This window comes from Syngnathus floridae, chromosome 3 (genome assembly GCF_059516105.1).
Source record: "Syngnathus floridae isolate MCC-2025c chromosome 3, RoL_Sflo_1.0, whole genome shotgun sequence".
In the NCBI taxonomy this organism is placed as follows: Eukaryota; Metazoa; Chordata; class Actinopteri; order Syngnathiformes; family Syngnathidae; genus Syngnathus; species Syngnathus floridae.
Genome location: NC_142415.1, coordinates 4534245 through 4548899, shown reverse-complemented (window position 1 = coordinate 4548899; position 14655 = coordinate 4534245). Strand labels below are relative to the sequence as shown.

The following is a 14655-nucleotide window of genomic DNA, read 5'->3' as shown; positions in this document are numbered from 1 at the left end:
GCAGTTTTGAAAATTTCAAATCAGGCATATTCCATATTCAATAATCACGTCATGGACAATGCCAGTGTCATCCGTGCTTGCGCGCCCTACTGTCTGGCCAAACCAAGAAAACCAGCACCCTATAAGACATATCACTTCCCCACCTTGTGACGCTTCTGAGGAAGGCTACAGGTAGTAGCCGAAACATGTCAAGCAAAAGGTAGAAAAAATCCAAAAGAATCTTTAAAAATGGTATTGTATTGTATTCAAAAACATTATATGAAATAATGGGAGATAGGAAATCGCTTGGCTTTGATGGCGCCGCTTGAGTGGCAGCCTGTTACAGCAGCTCTGACCTTTCTTCCTTTCTTTTAGTGTTTTTCTATGTGTTCTAGTGAGTTTTTGTTGTTTTCTCCTTCTCACGTTGTTGATTAGGCTCGTGCGCGGCTATGGATGTTCACATTGTAACATTCGTAGTTTGTTCCTTACTGCTTTTGGAACTTTTTGGTGTGGCGTCGGGTGATCCATCCATACTAGGATCCGTTGTCTACACCTGCGATCAGCTGTTAGCCTGGCGCTATACACCCCTTCCCTGCGCGTTGCGGCCGGAGATCCCCAAGGAGATATGGCCACGGAGAAGAGGATGCCGAGCCGGAGTAAAGCGCAGGCAAGGGAAGAGATGGTTTAAACCGTGCCTGCCGTCGGTCATCATGGGGAACGTAGGATCTCTTCAAAGCAAGATGGAAGAGCTAACGGCGCTAGCCCGGACGCAGAGGGAATATCGCGAATGCAGTCTCATGTGCTTCACAGAGACGTGACTGAACGATCTCTCGCCCGACTCACACTTCTCCCTGGATTGATTTCAAGTGGTGCGGGCTGACAGGAGAGCTACGGAGAGCGGTAAGAGGAGAGGAGGGGTACTCACTGTGTTTGTGAACGATAGATGGTGCCATCCCGGACACGTCAGTGTGAAGGAGCAGCTCTGATCCAGTAGCTTGGAGCTGTTGGTGGTTAGCATGCAACCACACTACCTCCCGAGGGAGTTTTCACATGTTATTGCTATAACTGTGTACATCCCTCCACCTCATCCCCCCTCCCCCAACTTGGTAGCTCGGCTCACAACCTCGTCCATCTGGTCGCAGAGTACACCCCGGTGGTGAAACAGCGTCCACCTGAGAGGAGGTCTGAGGTGTTGTCGTCTGAGGAATCTACTGCCAGACTCAGAGACTGTTTTGAGAATACAGACTGGGAAGCTCTCTGTAACCCCCATGGCAGTGACATTGACAGTGTGACCCACTGCATTACGCACTACGTTAATTTCTGTGTGGAGATCACTGTGCCCTCGTAGTCGGTCTGGTGTTTTCCCAACAACAAACCTTGGGTGTCCTCTGAGGTACGGGCTCTGCTTAATGAGAAGAAGAGAGCCTTTGGTTCAGGGGACGCGGTGGAGCTGCGTAGAGTCCAGAAGGAACTCCAGCTGAAGATCAGGAAGGGGAAGGAGAACTACGGGCAGGAGGCTAGAGAAGCAAATGGAGCTTAATAACGCCAGGAACATCTTTCTGCATTCCATCTCGGGCCATGGGAAAGGGGTTGATCGGAAACCAGCCGATGGGGACAAGGACTGGGCGGAGGAACTCAATCTGTTCTTCAACAGATTTGATTCCACCTCCCCCCTGCCCCTTCACCCCTCTCCTTCCCCGGCCTGTCCCCCTCTCTGCACCTCAGCTTGCCACCTTCAACACTCCAGCACCCCCGCGAGCTCACCAACCCCCCCCCCGAAGACACTCTTCACTCCACCACCACAGTCTTCACACCCCCCCTCTCCTTTACAGTTCTTTAGGTGAGGAGTCACCTCAGCAAGATCGAGGCAGGGAAGGCCCTGGGCCCAGACGGCATCCGTCCAAGACTGCTCAGGGACTGTGCGGACCAGCTGTGTGGCGTGGTCATGTACCTGTTCAACCTGAGCCTGGGCCTAAATAAAGTTTCAGCCCTGTGGAAGACCTCCTGCGTGGTCCCATCCTGAAGTTGCCGTGCCCCAAGGAGCCTAACTACTTCAGGCCTATTGTCTTGACTTCCCACCTGATGAAGATTATGGAGAGGATTATCCTGGGTCACCTGCGTTCACTGGTGGAAGCGCAGCTGGACCCCCTGCAGTTTGCCTACTGGCCTGGTGTTGGGGTGGACGATCAAGTGATTTATTTACTGCACAGATCACTGCTTCACCTAGAACACATCGGGAGCACTGAAAGGATCATGTTCTTCGATTTCTCCAGCGCTTTTAACACCATCCAGCCGTCACTGCTCAGGGTGAAGATGGAGAAGGTGGGTGTGGACCAGCGCCTGGCTGCATGGACAACAGACTTGCTGACCAACAGGCCGCAGTATGTGAGGTTACATCGCTGTGAGTCTGACGTGGTGCGCTGCAGCACAGGTGCCCCCAGGGTACGGTGCTCTCTCCTTTCCTTTTCACCCTCTTACACTTCGGACTTTACCCATGACACCGCACACTGCCACATCCAGAAGTTCTCCGACGACATGGCCATTGTTGGATATGTTTCGGAGGGGAACGATCTGGAATACTGGACGGTCATCAAGGACTTTGTCAGCTGGTGTGAGCTCAACCAGCTTCAGCTGAACTTCAGCAAGACGAAGGAGATGATTGCAAGCTTCGGGAGGACAGCACCCCACTTCACTGCGGTGAACATCCAGGGATCGGACATTGAGGTAGTGGAGAACCCCAAATTCCTGGGTGTTCGCCTTAACAACAAACTGGACTAGACTGATCACACCCATGCCCTGTACAAGAAGGGCCAGAGTCGCCTCCACCTGCTGAGGAGACTGAGGTCCTTCGGTGTGTGCAGGGCTCTCCTAAGGACCTTCTATGACTCTGGTGGCCTCAGCCATCCTCTACGCTGTGGTCTGCTGGGGTGGGGGCAGTACGGAACAGGACAAGGGGAGACTAAATTAGAAGGTCAGTAGAGCGAGCTCTGTCCTGGGCTGTCCCCTGGACTCAATGCATTGAGGTTGTGGGTGAGAAGAGGATGTTGATTAAGCTGAAATCTATAATGGGCAACACCTCTCCCCCCCTCCATGACATTGTGTGGTCCCTGAGCAGATCCTTTAGCAGCAGAATATTCCACCCACGGTGTAGGAAGGAAAGATTCCGCAGGTCCTTCATTCCCACTGCTGTCAGACTCTACAATGTGTGTGGCGCATGATAAAATTGTGTTTCGTCTCTACCGCTACTAGTGGCACTTGTCTTTGTCCTTGTCTGTTATTTATCCTTTTTTAAATTTGGCACTTGTATTCTTGCACTCCTGTACGCTGCTGTGACAAGTAAATTTCCCCGCTGTGGGATGAATAAAGTTCCATCCATCCATCCGTCCGTCCGTCCGTCCGTCCGTCCGTCCGTCCGTCCGTCCTTCCTTCCTTCCTTCCTTCCTTCCTTCCTTCCTTCCTTCCTTCCTTCCTTCCTTCCTTCCTTCCTTTCTTTCTTTCATGGCACTGTAACCTGGATCTGCTTTTGTAGTTGAATATAATTGATTAATTTGTGGGCTTGATGTTTTCATCTTATGCATACCCATTAAAGTGACTCAAATAAATTTGAAAATGCACAAAATATTTAAGGTGATTTGAAAACTGTTTACTCCAAGGTTCGTGCAGAGCGTAACCGTGCACGTGAGGAAGTTCGCCACCTGAGGCAGAAGCTGGATACTTTGACCAAGGAGCTGAGCAGTGCTCGACGGGAGCGTCAGGAATTTCTATCAGAGAATGAGATGCTACGAAAGGATGGGGTACAGCTTTACAGTGATTTTACACCTCTTCCAGTCATAAGTTGTGCCTCCAACCCTGCACACCACCACTGTATTTTTTCTGCGTCTTTCTGTCCATCCATTGTAACCTCCACGTCTTCAACGCAAGTTCATTCTGATTGCAACGTAGATATATTAAGTGAGCAGTTACCTGCATCTCCAGAGCCTGAACCCGTGAGGGATATGAACGCACAGAAAACAGGTCAGCAAAAGGTGAGAATACGCTGTGTATTTTAATATTTTATTTATTTTACATTGTATAAACAACGTCAGTATAGCTCATGACACAATCTTGGCATCAATCTTATTGAACGTTACATTGAATACATTTGGGTTTTTCTTTGGTAGTTTTTTTCTAAATGTATTATCATTGTGGTTTATTTTATTAGTTGGATTTCTTTTGTTTCCCTCAAGGATCACATTTTAGTTAATCCAAAAGTACGAGAGCGCAACAAACTTTGCCTACACATTGGCCTTGGTGAAACATTTTATATTTTAATGTTGTTATAGAATTACGCTGTAGGGCCACCAAGAGTAGAAAAATCAAACTAATATTGTTCCATTTGACCTAGACATAGATCCTAGGTCCCTAGACCAGACATGCCCAAAGTCCGGCCCGTGTCTAAATTTAGACCGGCCCGAAGCATCGTGTCATAAAATCAATAATATCTGGCTCACCGGTACTGTCGAGGGGACCTGCGCGTCCCCGAGCGAGCCACAGAAATGTAACGCGTACAAACGGGAAGGCACACATGAGCGAGCGCTCATGATCGGGTCCGAGCGCATTCTCCCCTGTCCCTTCCTAGTTTATGCGCACACAGGTGTCTGGTTGCAAGATAATCAGACACTTCCTCATTTAAATGTCCACACACCAAGGACTAAGGCGACGCTAAGATCAGATCAGATCTGACGCTGCACAGGGAAAGGCAGAATAACCCACTGACTACTGGTGAGAGCTCTGTCTACTTACTACTAACGCTACAAACACTATTGCGTACCCGTGCCGCCCAGTCAGTGATCGCAAACAACAAAAAGACTATGGATTTTTTTTTTGGGTGATTATGAAGTATTTTGTTGTCTTTGAAGTTAAAATAAAAAGATAAAACGGATAATGATTCCATTTGGATTAAAAATCCGATATGATACAACCTGGCTTGTTTACTGCAGTCGAAACACCAATACCACCCTTCTCATGAATACAACAATAACAATAATGAAACAAACTCAATACATGTAATAAAGAAATTATCCAACATTCATAAAACCGTTCATTTGTATTTAATGTATTATTATTTAAATCTAACTTTCCTGGGAATGTAATTGACAATAGATTTTCTCATTTGCAATATCAACCTATATCTGCAGATAGCAAAGGATATAAGTACATATTTTCGAGTTAATTTACAATGGTAATGGTTCGAGGAATGTCAGTCTGAATGGTCGGCCCAGATAGATTTTCATCTAACCAAATCTGGCCCCCTTTGCAAAACGTTTGGACACCCCTGCCATAGACATACAAAAATTGGCCGGCACGAGACGTACAAAAAAGTCAGCTGCAGCCATCATCTAAAATGAACAGCACAAAACATGTGAATTTTTGAATGTCCAATGTTGGCACATTTACACCCTTGTCCGAGAGGATTCAGTCGATTATCAGTTTGTCTTGAAATTGTGGGTCCTTTATATTAAGATGCTCTTGATAAAGAAATAAAATCCAACCAAAGCTTCTTATTTTGTCCAACACCCGTCACAAATTTTGACCGAAACACTGAACGCTTCACCAACATCTACCAGAAATTGGAGACATACAAAAAGTCTCTGGAGCTTGACTCAAAACTCAACAGGAAGCTGGCCATTTTATATTTCCTTTGAGATTTTGTTTTTTGTGGTACTTGTTTTGTTTTAAGGAAAAGACAAGGAATTTAAGCAGGTTTAAACAAACAAGAATAAATCCTTGTGACTGTGCATCAGCTTTTGCACCCTGGCTGCTGAGAGCGGGTGGAAATCTACGGCACTCTATGACATCTTCCTGAAGAGTCTGGCAGCCTTCATCCACGATTACTTGTTTCAGTTGATATGCCTCTGGATCTGGACTCCCACATTGCTCTCGCAATCTGGACGTATCACCGGCTGAGGGAGGTCAGGCAAATATGTGGTGGTACGTTTTTGGTTTTAAAGAAAAGACAAGAAATTTAAGCAGGTTTAAACAAACGAGAATGAATCCGTAAGTGACTGTGCATCAGCTTTTGCACCCTGACTGCTGAGAGTGGGTGTAACTCGACGGTGCTCTATGACATCTTACTGAAGAGTCTGGCAGCCTCCATCCACGATTACTTGTTTCAGTTGATATGCCTCCGGATCTGGACTCCCACATTGGTCTCACAATCTGGACGGATCACCGGCTGAGGGAGGTCAGGCAAACGTGGTCACAGGTCGCGGGTTTCCCGCGCTACCAAGCATCAGTTGTGACTGCTCCTCACTGTTCGCCATCTGACCATTGCCAGCATGTTCCCTTGGGACTAGAGGCAGAGCCCATGCAACTGGACAGATTGCGACTCTCATAGGAGGAGAGATGACACCGACAACACAAAGGTTGGTGCTTTTACTGCGAAAAAAAGATCACCTTGTGTCAGCCTGCCCATACAAAACAACCCCAGTGATGAGTCAGTTTACGGCTTAAAAGTCCATTCCAAAAAATCTCACTAGAGTTAAGATAATTCACTGAACCACTTACACAGACCTCCATGCAGTAATAGACTCTGGGGCAGAAGAGAGACTCATGGACAGGGGGCTTGTGAGACATTTTAGTGCCAAGATCAAGCTACTGCTCAAGCCGATTAAGGTGAGGGCACTCAATGGTTGTGAACTATTTACCATTACTCACATCATTGAACCTATCGAGTTCCATGTTGGCGAACATGTGGAGCGCCTATTTCTCCATGTGTTTGAGTCTCTTTCACTTACTCTGGTTTTTGGACACCCATGATTGTATGAACACAACCCGCACGTGAACTGGCGGACTGGCAAAATTCTGCATGGGGAAAGTAATGTGTGAACCACGGAATTGGTTTATCAACTCAGAGAAGAGATAACGGTTGTTTATGATGTTTCTATTAATTTCCTACTAGACTCTGAATACCCAGGTCTGAGCGTTGTACCTCCATGCTATCATTAACGTATTAAACAAGACCATGTCATTCCCACTGCATCGTGCCTACGATTGTGCCATAGAGCTGATTTCAGCTTCCACTAGTCCCAAGTATTCAGGCTGTGAACCAGAGTGCAGCAATTAAAGAATATTGTATTTTCCGCATCATAAGGCGCATTTAAAAGCCTTTAATTTTCTCAAAAATTCCTTTTGTGTGGACCAAATTGCAAAATCTGTAAAGTTGTTTTCTGTGGCTTCCGTATGATACAGGCGTAATATGAAGACCCGATGAACCAATCAGAGGACATTACGTTTTATGTAGCTCGAGGAAAATAAACAATCAGAGGACTGTACGTAACACGTAGAGTATGTTCCTCCGCCGCCATTGGAAATAATGTCAAATTCGCACTTATCTTATGTAAGCAACCGGGTCTCCGTTTAAAGGGTTAAAACTCTCCTTTGTCCCCGCTGCTCTAACGTAGCTCTCATGGGGAGACGAGTGTTGAATAAGCCGGAGTTCGGAAAATATTCGTCCGAGTTGCTGACCTCCTCTAAGAAATTAATTCTAAAGGAATCAATTTAATCTTTTCAGGACACCAATCCCTCTAAAGTCATGCGACGCTCGTGTTGAGTAATCTGTTGAGACACGGTGTCTGAATAACCGCGCCCTTTTTGTGGTGGCGGCTATCTTCCTTTGAATTGTTGCACTCGGATCTCGGCTATATTCAGCTGTCTTTGTTAAAACCGCAGTGATTCGTTTATTTACCGTAATTTTCGGACTAAAAGTCGCTCCGGAATATAGGTTGCATTAGCCATAAAGTCAAAGTCAGCTTTATTGTCAATTTCTCCACATGCCAAAGACACACAAAGAAACCGACATTTCGTTCCCCCCTATCCCACGGTGACAAAACATGGCTCACAACAGACAAACAAGTAAACAAGTATAACAAAAGCGTGCTGAATAAATAATGAATAAATAACACAACAAATAAATAAATAAATAAGAGGAGCAAAAAAAAAGGAGCAAGTGCGCGTACAGCAGACATTCCAGAAAATAGCGCAACAGTGCCGCACGCTACGCAGAAGGGGGTAGCGAGTTCAGGGCCCTAACAGCCTGGAGAAAGAAGCTGTTGGCGAGTCTGGTGGTGCGGGAGCGCAGGCTCCTGTACCTCTTCCCAGAGGGCAGAAGGTCAAACAAAGAGTGAGCCGGGTGAACGAGCAACAACAGGCTAAACGATAGGTATGCTAATGTAACATGAACACAAACGAAGAGCTGAGAACGGGCCTGACGTAACATTCAGAGTTATTAAAAAAAACTATTACATAAATAACACGTTTATAAAACCATCTTGTCAGGGATCGGACAGTACAGCCAAGTGCGTAGCGACAGACTTTATTGTGGAAGGGGATGATGGGAATAGCTGGCGCTGGTGCGGCGATCTGGCTGGGGTGGACAAGCAGTTCTGTGGATTCGAATTATAAAGTCAGTTTCTCAAGGACAGATGAGCAAAGCATCACGGGACAGACTGACACTCGGGTCTGCGCTGGCAGCGCTGATATAGCGCTGTCCATGAGCCCGTGGCAGGTGACGGCGATTCCACTGACAGGGGGGCCTGGTCCTGTCGCAGGTGGTGCCAGCACGTCACAGAACCCCCCCCCCCCTCCCCCCCCCCACACACACACACAAGGGATGGCTCCCGACATCCCCAGGAACCAAAATACAAAAAAAAACAAAAAAAAAGGGAAGGCAATACCCCGGGCGACCAGGTAGGGGGGTCAGCACACCGCCGAAACGTCCGACACCTCGCCAGACGCAGGATCGACGGACGCGGGAGCAGAAGACCCCGGTACCGGCGGACAAGACCTCCCCGGACCCTTAACCCTGGTCCCCTCGTCCCTCCTCGGGCGCCCGCGCCGAGGACCCGGTTGGTCCGGATGACAGCGATGGAACTCCGTGATGAGCGAACAGTCGAGTATCCAGCGGCTCGGAACCCAGGAGCGGTGCGCGTCGTCATAACCCTCCCAATCCACGAGGTATTGGAGGCCATGACCGCGCCACCGCGATCGGAGCAAGGAGCGGACAGCGTAAGCCGGACCCCCATCGACGAGCTGGGACGGCAGCGGCGGAACGGGCGCCGGCGCCAACGCGCTGTCATGGATGGGCCGCACACGGGAGACGTGGAACGTGGGGTGAACCTTCATGGAATCTGGAAGGAGAAGACGGACTGCGGATGGGCCAATCACCTTCTGAATAGGGAATGGTCTAACAAAGCGGGGTGCCAGTTTGTGGGATCCCGCTCGGAGCGGCAAAACCCGCGTCGAGAGCCACTCACGCTGCCCCACTCTGTACTCCGGAGCCGGCGTCCGGTGCTTGTTCGCCTGAAACAGAGCGGAGAAGAGTGACCCGGGCCCTCGCCCAGGCACGATGACAACGGCGGACACAAGCCTGGGTCGACGGGCACGCCGCACCACGCTCCTGGTAGGCGAACAAGGGTGGCTGGTACCCGAAGACTCAGTGGAAAGGCGAAAGTCCCGTGGCCGAGCTGGGGAGGGAATTGTGAGCATACTCTACCCAGGGAAGCTGTTGGACTCACCCGCCCTGGTCCCCGGTGGCCATGCATCGGAGAGACTTGCCCAGTTCCTGGTTCAGGCGCTCCGCTTGACCATTGGACTGAGGGTGAAACCCCGAGGAGAGGCTGGTCGTGGCGCCGAGGAGTCGGCAGAACTCCGCCCAGAAGGTGGAAGCGAATTGTGGACCTCGGTCTGACACGATGTCTTGTGGGAGACCGTGGTGACGAAACACCTCCCGCACCATGATGGACGCAGTCTGCTTCGCAGATGGGAGCTTAGGCAGAAGGATGAAATGCGTCATCTTGCTGAAACGGTCCACACCGCGAGGACCACCGTGTTTCCCTCTGAGGGGGGGAGGCCCGTGACAAAGTCGATTGACAGGTGAGACCAGGGACGCTGGGGAACCGGCAAGGGTTGAAGCAGCCCGGCCGGAGGACGAGTAGACGTCTTAGAGCGGTTACAAATTGAGCAGGCTCTGACGTAATCGCTGGTGTCCACTTGCCAGGTGGGCCACCAGAAACGCGGTCCCACCACGTACCTCGTGCGTGAAGCGCCGGGATGACAGGCCAGGCGTGAGTCGTGCGCCCATTGCAGGACGGACAACCGCAGGCCTTCAGGGACGAACAGGCGACCCTCCGGGCAGTTGGTGGGGCCGGGTTGATCGCGTGATGCGGCTTCCACTTGGCGTTCAATCTCCCATGAAAGAGCCGCCACCCGAACCGAGCTCGGGAGGATAGTGGGAGGCGGACCCTGTCCCTCCCCCCCCCAGGAAACAAACGCGACAGGGCGTCCGCCTTCGCGTTACGGGAACCCGGTCTGTAGGAAAGAGAGAACTCAAACTGGTCAAAGAACAGAGCCCACCGTGCTTGTCTCGCGTTCAGTCTCTTGGCCAATCCCAGATACTCCAAGTTGCGGTGGTTGGTCCAGACAATGAATGGAGTGGTGGCGCCCTCCAGCCAATGCCGCCACTCCTCCAAGGCCAACTTGACGGCGAGGAGCTCCCGATTACCGATGTCATAGTTCCGTTCTGAGGCTGACAAACGGCGAGAAAAGAAGGCGCACGGGTGGAGACGATCGTCTTGGCGGCTACGTTGAGACAACACCGCCCCGACACCCACGTTCGAGGCGTCCACCTCGACCACAAACTGTCTGTCGGGATCGGGAACCCTGAGGATGGGAGCGGACGTGAACCTCCTCTTAAGCTCCTGAAATGCCTGTTCTGCCCATTCCGTCCATTTGTACGGGGAGGCGGGGCTGGTAAGGGCGGTGAGGGGCGCGGCCACCGTGCTGTATCCACGGATAAAACGGCGATAAAAGTTCGCAAATCCTAAGAACTGTTGCAGCCGCTTGCGTGTTTCGGGAACAGGCCATGACGTGACCTTCTCAGGGTCCATTTCGATGGATCCCTCACGCACCACGTAGCCGAGGAATTTGACAGAGGAGGCGTGGAACTTGCACTTCTCTGCCATCACGTAGGGCGAATTCTCCAGGAGGCGGCGCAGCACCGCCCGAACATGCTTGATGTGCTCAGGGAGCGAGCGGGAGAAGATGAGGATGCCAAATAAACGAACACGCATTTGTCCAGCATGTCTCGTAACACGTCGTTTATCAGGGACTGGAAAACCGCTGGGGCGTTGGTGAGCCCAAACGGAACCACCAAGTACTCGTAGTGTCTGCTCGGGGTGTTGAAAGCCGTCTTTCACTCGTCTCCCTCCCGGATACGGATCAGGTGGTAGGCGTTGCGATGATCCAGCTTTGTGAAGATGGTGGCACCCTGAAGGCTCTCGAAGGCGGAAGAAAGAAGAGGCAGAGGGTGTCGGTTCTTTACAGTGATCTCGTTTATTCCCCGGTAGTCGATACACGGGCGGAGCGTGCCCTCCTTCTTCTTCATGAAGAAAAACCCCGGTCCCGCAGGTGAAGAGGACGGCCGTATGATACCCGCTGCCAGGGACTCCCGGATGTATTCCTCCATAGCCCGGCGCTCAGGAGCGGACAGGGAGTAGACGCGTCCCTTGGGAGGGAAGGTGCCGGGCAACAGATCGATGGCGCAATCGTAGGACCAGTGTGGAGGAAGAGAAGTAGCCCTGGCTTTACTAAAAACTTCCTTGAGTTCGTGATAAAATGCTGGGACATTGGAGATGTCGGGACTGTACCTGGGCGGGGCTCTGCCGAGTGAGCTGGTGGCCGCCTTCAGGCACACCCGATGGCAGCGTTCGCTCCACTGCCGAACAACCCCCACTCCCCAGTCCAGCACCGGGTCGTGCTGCCGCAACCAAGGGTGCCCCGGTATGAGCTGCTGTCCTGGGAGGGAAAGAAGAAAAAACTGGATGGTCTCGTGGTGATTGTCGGAGAGCAGTAACTTAACCGGTTCTGTCACGAAAGCCACCTCGCCGATCAGACGGCCATCACTGGCACATGCGGGAATGGACGGGCTCAGAGGGAGGTAGCCGACACCCCACTGACGTGCCAGGCTAATGTCCATGATGTTCCCCTCCGCGCCGGAATCCACCAAGGCCGCCACGTTCTGGTCGCCCGCCGCAAGCTGGACACGTGCCTGTAGTGTGAGCGTGCTGGGACTGGGAGAGTGCTGGTCGAGCTCATGCGGATCCCCCAACGCTGCGTGAGCTCCGGCCTTTTAACGGGCACCCCGCCACCTGATGACCCCCCTCCTCATAGTAAAAACACAAGACCAGTGAGAGGCGTCGACGGTGCTCCTCCGATGGAACCCGAGCCCCTCCCAGGTCCATGGGCTCGGCGGGTGGTGTGGTCGGCGGGTCCCCAGCAGACGGAGGAAGGTGACCACGCGGGTTCCGCGAGGACCTCCTTTCCCGATCGCGCCGCCGCGTCCGGATCCGCCGGTCTACTCGGGCCGCCAAGTCCATAGCGCCCTTCAGGGTTTGCGGGCGATTGTAAGAAACCAGTTCGTCTTTCATGTACTCAGCAAGACCGTTGAAGAATGTGCTAACGAGCGCCAACGTGTTCCATCCGCTGCTGCCGGCCAACGTCTGGAACTTAAGTGCGTACCGATCGGCTACCTTGACGCCGCGTCGCCAGTTCCTCGGCGGCGTCTTCGGCGGCGGAGCCCAGGTTGAACAGGCAGAGCAATTTCTCCGCGAAGGCGTCGAATGAATGGCAAGCTGGGGCCAAAACCACAGCCGCGCCTCGCCCGTGAGGTGGGTTAGAACGAACCCGACCTTGGCAGATTGCGACGCAAACGTGACGGGCTGGAGGCTGAACATTATATGGCAGTTAGTCACGAATGCCCTCACGTGCTTGGGATCTCCGTTAAACTTCTCGATGTTGCCAAGGCGGGGCTCTGGGACATCCACGAGCCTCCTGGCCTCGGCAGACGGGCGGTGCGGGGGTGCCGTGACAGCCGGGGACGCAGCCACCGACAGTGTCTGGAGGGCTTGGGCCATCTCCTGCTGCTGTATCTGTTGTTGTTGACCAACCTCGATTAGATTCCGGATGTCGGCGGACAGGCTGCTGAGGGTGGTTTTGGCTCGCTCCTGTCGGCTTAATGCCATCTCATCGTTCGCTGGCTGCATAGCGTTGGTCAGTCTGTACTGTAAGGGATCAGACAGTACAGCCAGGTGCGTAACGACGGACTTTATTGTGTAAGGGGATGATGGGAATAGCTGGCGCTGGAGCGGCGATCTGGCTGGGGTGGACAAGCAGTTCTGTGGATTCGAATTGTAAAGTCAGTTTCTCAGGGACAGATGAGCGAAGCATCACGGGACAGACTGACACGCGGGTCGGCGCTGGCGGCGCTGATATAGTGCTGTCCATGAGCCCGTGGCAGGTGACGGCGATTACACTGACAGGGGGGCGTGGTCCTGTCGCAGGTGGCGTCAGCATGTGATACATCTGTGTCACTCCAATTCATTAAATCCATCGATCGTCCTTTGTCAACAATGGGTACGCGCCGCTGACGGCGCTTGCACTTCAAAATATTCCACAGGCCCATATAACGATATATAAATTAGATATCAAATAACTATTATATAAGCAATAATATTATCAAACCATCTGTGCACTCTAAATCATTAAATCCATCGATCAAATTCCTCGTCCTTTGTCAACACCGCGCGTGCGCCGTGACGTCAGCCTCGTCGTTATTCCACAGATCTGCTATATAACTATATTGTAGTGTTAACAAAGTACAAGGAAAGACGTGGGTTTGGTAAACGGCTCTTTATTTAACAAAACAAACTTCCAGGCGTGTGGCGCCGTGGACTTCCAGCCACGGAGGTGGACGAGAGATCCATAGAATAGGACCGGGCGGGCGTAAAAGCCATGTCCGAGCCCCATCCAGCATCACCGGACAGCCACCCGGCTGAGCGCCGGCCCCTGACTTCCATCCACGGAGGTGAAAGAGAGCTCCGTAGAGTAGAACCACACCGCTTGTTGTTACTCTGAAGCAAGCAAGCAAGCAAGCAAGCTTGAAGACAGCGGCGTGGTATTGTGCCTGTGTAAAGAGGCCTATACATGTACATACAACCTATGCTGCCACCTTCTTCATTGATTTTGCAATACAATTAAACACATTTAGTCATCCCAGTCCTTTTATTCTAGCAGGTACAGTCTCTAACAGTATTGTCGCTTTAGTGCTCAAAAATTCAAATAAAAACTGCATCTGGAATTTGGCAGAGGGATTGGAATGCAGAGTAAATCCTAGCCAATACCAGCCATAGTGACATCCTCTGACTTTTTCAAAACAACATGTGTGGGTTGGGTGCCATTGATGCAATCCCATCCATCCACTGATGCCATCAGACCGCAACAAAAAAGCTAAGGTATTTTTTTACTTTTAAATACTCAGTAGTGATGGGTAGATGAGGCGTCATGAAGCGTTTCAACAAATTGCCGAACTGTATTGATACTGTGTTGCTACTGTGTCACAGAGTGCTGACACCTGCTGGACCTTAAAAATGCTACAGGTAACGTAGTTGACAGACTCAACTGACACTGATTTGATGACCTAGTATATACATTAATTAATTTAATTATATTTTATATTGTATATTTCATATACTCATTTAAATTTAAAATATTTTATTTTTTAGTTACAGTCAATAAATAATGTGAACATGTATCATAACATGAAAATCTAAGTGAACGTGTTGTGAAATATATGTTGTATTG

General features: G+C 50.8%; 1 protein-coding gene across 3 annotated transcripts in view; it reads left to right on the top strand.

Moving 5' to 3' along the window:
* Positions 1–14655, top strand: part of ccdc102a (coiled-coil domain containing 102A) — a 153677-nt gene that overhangs the window by 59822 nt on the left and 79200 nt on the right. For 2 of the 3 annotated variants that reach the window (XM_088371590.1, XM_088371591.1), the window contains one exon: positions 3633–4004. The exons of the other annotated variant lie outside the window; for it this stretch is intronic. In XM_088371590.1, the coding sequence (XP_088227716.1) occupies positions 3633–4004 (372 nt within the window). The remainder of the gene's footprint in view (positions 1–3632; positions 4005–14655) is intronic. 3 annotated transcript variants of the gene reach the window in all.